This window comes from Bison bison, unplaced genomic scaffold (genome assembly GCF_000754665.1).
Source record: "Bison bison bison isolate TAMUID 2011002044 unplaced genomic scaffold, Bison_UMD1.0 scf7180017864171, whole genome shotgun sequence".
NCBI classification, from domain to species: Eukaryota; Metazoa; Chordata; class Mammalia; order Artiodactyla; family Bovidae; genus Bison; species Bison bison.
The window spans coordinates 4,124,228-4,131,218 of record NW_011494743.1 but is presented as its reverse complement, the minus strand read 5'-3'; the positions used below and the strand labels follow the sequence as shown (position 1 = coordinate 4,131,218).

Below are 6,991 nucleotides of genomic sequence, written 5' to 3'. Positions count from 1 at the left end.
CCCCTGCACTGGAAGCAGAGTTTTAACCACTGGATGACCAGGGAAATTTCCTAATCCTGCTTTTGAGAGGTTCTTTCAGCCCTCGACCTGCCCCACATCCAGAAATGTAAAGGACTGACATTATTTCCACCAACTATTCTAACTCAGTCCTGACGATTCTTTTTCTTTCTTTTTTTAAATATTTTTAATTTATTTGGCTGTACTCGGTTTTACTTGCTTTCTTTGTGGCATGTAGGCTCTTTTAGTGGCAGCATGTGGAATCTAGTTCCCTAACCAGGGACTGAACCATGGCCCCGTGTATCAGGAGCTTGGAGTCTTAGCCACTGAATCACCAGGGAAGACCCCCAGTGATTCTTAATTTCAGAAGGGCAGCTTTATGTTTTCTGGCAGCTAAGGGGAAAGTATGGGATCACCTAGTTTTCCTTCTCTAATGTTTAAAAAAAAGATACAAATGAATTATTCATCAATGATGTGGGTTTGCTGGCTAAGTCATTTGTTCAAAGTTCATGTACTAGTTCTTCAGTCTTCCCTATCAATCATTAAATCTGTCTGTTTCTTTCTATTCTAACACCACGCCACCTGAGGCCTTTAGCCCTCCCCCTGACTTGCTCCAAGTCTCCTCGCCGTGAGGGCACGGATTTTGCTTCATTTCTGGGGTCTGGCACAATGCCTGGCACATAGGAAGGGCTCAGTAAATGCTGAGTGTTTTCTTGCCTTCAGGCCCTCTTCCTGCCAGTTTTTCCTGCACACTGTGCTGAACAGCATCTCCCTACAACAGGCCCAGGCCCATCTCAATACTCCTTTCCTCTGCTCAAGAATCTTTCCCCACAATGTGTCCTGAAAATACAACCACTAAGGATTCTTGGGGCAGGGGACTGGGGTCACATAAGTACAGGATACACTGCACACTCTGTCTCTCTTGGGAGTTTACACCATCTTCTGAAAAGTCCTCTATCAAGGAAACCTATTTTAACTTTGTTCAACCCAGTGTTTTCCAAATGTGACTGGCCACAAACCCCTTTTTTCACAAACTCCATTTCAGCATATAGAACTAGCATGCTATATAATAGGCTTTGCAAAATGCTGGTTTCCAGGATAAAATCTAAATGACCTAACAGAGTCTTACTTTGTGAATGAATACTATGAGTCAGTGCTGAGCACATCATAAAAATTACCCTGTCTAATCCTACCTTTGAGGCAGAACATTATTTTTAAACCTATTCTGCACTTGAGAAAAGCAAAGATCAGATAGGTTAGTGAGATTCCCAAGGTCACAGAGCTTGGAAAGAGCAAAGGCAGAACTTGAACTCAGATCTGTCTGACAGCACAGGCCATGCTACACCGAGATCTGGGGAAGAGTAGTTTGGACCCTAATATTAAGCCAGTGAGAACTCCTGAGGGTTCTGGAGGAGAATAGTAGGGTGAATGAAAACAGGGAGACTTGGGGAGGAGCTGGGGGCCGTGGGCATTCGACAGAGAGGTTCTGTCCCTGACCATCAGCTGGGAACATGAAAGCTGCCCGAGAGCACGCCCCATGGCCCGGGCTGCAGAGGCACTCACTGGACCACTTGGTAGTAGCGCTGGAGGAAGAGGGACCAGCTTTCAGGGCCCAGGCAGGGCGGGGTCGCCACGTCCTTGTCGATGTCCAGATGCGCCAGGTTGTTAAGGTGCTCCTCGCAGGCACACAGAGCCTCATCCACAAACTCTGGGGACACCGACACTGGCTTCTTCTCCTGTTTCTTTGGCTGCTTGTCTCCTGTAGAGATGGGGTAGAGGTGGGGGCTGTCACTATCCCACGCTCCACAGCTCCCACTGCCCCAAGGCCTGTCACTTACTTGTGACTTCACCAGAAACACACCTGCAGTCCCTACTGCTGTGGGACCTGCCACTCACCTGGGGCTTTGTTCTAAATTCACCTGTGGTCTCAGTGTGCATCCTTGCCTCTCACTGTGCAGGACATGTCATTCATTTGAGGCTCCATCCTAAATGACCCCAAAGCATCTCAGCACCTAGAGTCCCAGCAGACACACCTGTAGCCTCTCTGTGCTTGGGAGCTCTGACACACCTGAGGCCCCTTGAGCCTCTGCTCCTGACACACCCAGGAGACAGCCATGGGGAGGTGTCCCTCTTGAAGATCCAGGGACTTTCTTCTCACAGCAGAGCTACCTCTCCGTTCAAATCCCTGAGGAATTCTGGGAACTCTGGCTGATGGGCCTCTGGCTACAGGATGGAAGCTGTGAGGTAGGAGCTAAGTCCAGAAAGGGAAAGGGCCAGCAACTGGTTGAGCCGACAAGTAGGGAGAGACTCTCTGGGTCCCCCTTCACACGGCACGAGGGGTCCTCAGACCATATGCAACTACATGGTTTTACTGCTGCCTCTCCTCACAGATCTGAGCTCCCCACAGGCAGGGACGGACCATGTCCTCTTAAGTCTGTCCTCTCTAGAGCACTCTGCCACACGCTAGGCCCATCGGAGGACTGAGCGAGGCAGTGGGTCAATTAACAGATAGGAAGACATGTGGGTAAGTGGGTGGGTGGGACAGAAGAATGATGAGTAGATGGGCCAGAAGATAGATTAAGTGGTGGATGGCAGGATGGAAAAGAAGTACATGGATGGGGAGGCGGGTCTGTGGAAGCATAAGTAGGTAGATAGGCAGGAAGGTGGAGTGGGTGGATAGGCAGTATGGAGTTGACAGAAGTAGGTGAATGAACAGATCGACAGTGCGGGGAAGGATGAATGGATGGATGGGTGGATGGGTAGGTGAATGTGAGATGGGTGGGTAAGTAGGTAAGCAGATGGATGAATAGACTGTGGACAGAAAGAAGGGGAGATGTATGGAAGAGTGGGTAGGAAGGGGTGGTGGATGGGCAGACGGATGAGAAAAATACCATGACAGATGGGTGAGGTGTGCTGGGTGGGAGGATAAATGGTTAGGGGGGCAGAGGTGACCACAGTACTTACTTGGGGCCTCCTCTTCTTCGACAGAGTTTGACTTCCACTCGCACTTTACCACCAGCTTGAGAACGTTGCGGGCAGCTGTCAGCCAGAAGTCCTCTGCTCCCGGGGCAGGGGATACCCTCCTCAGCCCCTAGGCTCCAGGCCTGTTCTGGTTCCGGAACCTGATCATGACCTGCCCCACTCTGGATCCGGAACCTGACTACCGTTTCTGGCTCTAGAATCCCACTTAGAACCTGGCTTCTGTTTCAACTGTGGAACGAGCCCCTGAATCTGACCTGACTTGGCTCATATTCCACCTTCAGAATCTTGCTTGGTTCTGCTGTCTGATTTCTCCTCCTCTGTTCCTGATCCACTTTTTTTTTTATTGTGCATGTGTGTGATTTTCTATTTTTTTTGTTTGAAGTATAGTCGATTTACAATGTCCTGATCCACTTTTGATACTTAATTCTAGCCTGAGAAGCAGACCTTGCCCCAAATCTATATAGGATTTGGAGACTAATTTAAACCTAGCGTCTAATGTGGATCCAAATTCTGACCTGAATTTACAGCGTGTGCTGGAGTTGGAGCCTACTCTGTCCGTGAGCCCCAAAGTCTAGAAACTTTTCTTGGAACTAGACTTGGAACCAGATCTAGTCAGTGGAATCTGACAGGGGGCTGGAACTTATTCTGGATTCCAAACTCAACTAGGTGACCAACTTTTAGAATCTGCTCTAGAAAATAAGATAAACTATGTCAGCTCTTCTGGAGGTCTGTGGTGACCAAGGTCGGGGGGCTCATTAAGGGAGGCACATAAGGGAAAGATGAGGGTTGGGGATGGAGAAGGAAATCTGCTGGGGCAGATGAGGGCATGAGAGAGGCCCTTTGCTCTCCAACACCAGCCAGGGCTTTAGCCCTCCTCCTTCGGCTTGAGGGGCTAGGCATGGGGCTGGTATCTCCTTACCTATGAAGGCCTTTTTGTCATCCTCAGCCCCCAGGCGGTAGCAGCGTGGGAAGAAGGAGTCAGCATCAGCCTCATCGAACCACGGCAAATTCCGGAGATTGAGACACAGACCCACCTATGGAGTCAGCCGCTGAGGAGGTAGGGTGGGACTTGCCCAGGGGGCCTCCAAGGGACTCTCCACACTGGGCACCCACCCAGAGAGCTCAAGGGGATGCTGTGTGGACAGGCTCAGAGCCTCTGCCCCACTTGCTAGGCTCATATCCAACTCCACGTGACGCTCATGTGGTTCCCTTTGCCCAGAATGCCCCGCATCCTTCCAAGCCACCCTTTTGCATCCTTAAAAACCTGCCTCTTTGAGGAATCCTTCCCAATCCACACTAACAATAGACCAGCAGGTCCCAATTATAAAGCCTATCATTCTTGCCATAACCCTAAAGGATAGGTCTTACTGGAATTCTTATTTAAAGAAGAGGAGCCTGAGGCTCAGAGAGGTGAAGTCACTTAACCAAGACAAGATATAATAGAACCATCAGCCAGACAGTTTCTACTTAGGAGAGAAGGGTCCTCCTGCTCACAATCATTGGCCATGGTATTTGTTCTTACTCCAGACCCCGATTGGCTCCTGGAGTCTATTTACAGTCACCATGTCTATATGTGCCAGACATGCTGCACAGGTTGGATTTGAACCCAGGTGTGTCCAACTCCCACTGAATCACGTACTTCCCCACCTCCGGAGAACTCTTACTGACAAGGAGAACAGAAAAAGGGACTGCCAGCCCAAGAGCTGGGGGGTTGGCAGCTGCATGCCTGCGCTCTGAAGAGCTCACCTTTGTGGTAAAGGAGCCTGCCCGAGCATAGTGGTTTATCATCTGATCCTTGGAGAGGAAGCGACAGTCCAGGATGTCCCGACGAGTAGTCCAGATGAAGTAGGGGATCTCGTTCCGAACCATACGTGACTGGGGAGAGGGGAGGAGACAGGGAAGGTTGATGTGGGCACCACGAGGCCTGAGGAAGCTTCTCCCCGCTGTGCTGAGCAAGGTGGGTGAATGGAGGGAAAGGATCCTCCCAAGGGGGCCTCTAGCTCACATGTCATCTTTTTTAAGTTAAGAAAAGACATCTCTTCCCTTTCGGGCACACACTGGTGAGCAGAGAGCAGGCAGGCTTGCAGCTCTTTCAAGGTGCCCCTAGGCTGTGACTAAACCCCACAACTGAATGCCACACCTTGTTCTGGGTCTTGGCCGTTAGTGACTTACTCAGTGGCAGGGCAGTGACTCTAAGCTGATGGTCATAGAGCATGTGACAAAGGTTTTCTCGTGAGCTCCACTTCTCCCCAACCTTCCCAGAACTCTGGGAGGAAGGATTACTGATAACCAGTAACACCAGGTGCCAGGCCCTGGGCTTAAGCTTTCCATGTCAATTCATTTATTTATTTATTTTTTCATGTCAATTCATTTAATCCTCACCATAACCCTATGTGGTAGGTGCTACCATTATCCCCATTTCACAGATGAGGGAACTGAGGCTCAGGGACTTGTCCCAGGTTCACAATGTTGGGCCGTGTGGAACTGCCAGTCCTCAACCTCACCTGACAGACAAAAATGGCAGTTTGGCATAGTTCAATTCAGAAAGTGGTGGTACGAAGATTCAAAGCCAAGTGTCTTGATCTCAACACACATATCCTCCCCAAATCATATCAGCCTCTTTCAAAAATTTTTAAGTCCTTCCTTCTAACCTTCACTTGCCAAGGATGGAGGAAGATGAACTATGGGGTTTTATTTGGAAGGGGGAATTCCCAGGCCAGCCTCCTCTGTGTCACTCACCACTCCACTGGCCTACCTAGGCTTTAGAGAACCGATCGTTTTTACCGCAGACAGGGAAACTGAGATTAGAAAACGGCTTGTCTGGGGTCACCAAGCTGGACTCTAGTGCTTTCTCCTGAAAGAAGCAGCCCCCTATCCAGCCCGCTGGGTCCTCACCATCAGAGCGTGTGTCCCATGTAGGTCATCAAATTCCAATAACTCATCGAAGTCAAACAGCTGTGGTGGCCGGAATGCCTCCTCCTCATCTTCATCCTCTGTAAATGTAGAGCCCAGGTGTGGGAAGGCCCCGGTCCCCGCCCCTCAGCCCCACATCAAAGCCTCAACTTTGAGACAGTGAGAAGCAAAGCAAAGGGACTCAGGCAGCTTGTGGGAAGGGAGGGATATCTCACCATCCTCAGCTGTGTCACTGTCACCCATTACCGAGCTGTCCAGATCCTTATGTGGTTGTGGCAAAGTGGTACCCAAGTGATGGACCATCTTCTTCTCCACCCAGCCCCTTTGGCGCAAGAGGCACCGGATCACAGGGTAGCGACCTTGGATCATAAAGATCTTCTTCTGCTATAAGGTGACAGAAGAATACTTTTTCAGTTAAGTATAGCCTAAGTGCTGGTCACAGGGGAGATAATGGTGAGCCATACAGCTATGGTCTCTGCCTTCATGAAATTTATATATTCTAGTAGGAGAGACAGACTGTAAACAAGCAGAAAAATAATCTGCATAATCATAATAGCAACTATATTTTCTAATATTTATTGAGCGTTTACTATGTGTTAAGCACTTAAATACATTACTAACAACAATGTATATTTTTAAGACACTGTTATTCCCACTTGGTGATTCCAAGGTGGTGCAGTGGTAAAGAACCCGCCTGCCAATGCAGGAGATGCTAGAGAAACGGGTTCAAATCTTGGGTTGAGAAGACCTCCTGGAGGAGGAAATGGCAACCCACTCCCAGTATTCTTGCCTGGGAATCCCATGGACAGAGAAGCCTGGCTGGCTGCAGTCCATGGGATCACAAAAGAGTCAGACACGACTGAGCATCCGCATGCAACCAATCTCTACTTAACTGGTTATGAAACAGAGGCGTAGAGACACTGAGTAGCTTAGCCACTCAGTGGTTAAGTGAAAGAGCAGGAATTAACATCCAGGCTGGGAAGCTCAAGAAATAGGATTTTAATGGGGATCCAGAGAATCAATCAGGGGAAGCTGAGAAGGAGCCAGAAATGTACAGAGCTGGGCAAATGGCAGTTAAGGCAGAGGGAAAAGCACGTGC

The 6,991-nt window shown here is 49.4% G+C and overlaps 1 protein-coding gene across 1 annotated transcript in view; it reads right to left on the bottom strand.

Moving 5' to 3' along the window:
• The window catches only part of TTLL3 (tubulin tyrosine ligase-like family, member 3), a 22,993-nt gene that overhangs the window by 13,423 nt on the left and 2,579 nt on the right, over positions 1–6,991 (bottom strand). The window contains 6 exon segments of the mRNA XM_010842092.1: positions 1,561–1,756; positions 2,962–3,054; positions 3,899–4,013; positions 4,726–4,854; positions 5,875–5,972; positions 6,108–6,276. Of these exon segments, the coding sequence (XP_010840394.1) occupies positions 1,561–1,756; positions 2,962–3,054; positions 3,899–4,013; positions 4,726–4,854; positions 5,875–5,972; positions 6,108–6,276 (800 nt within the window).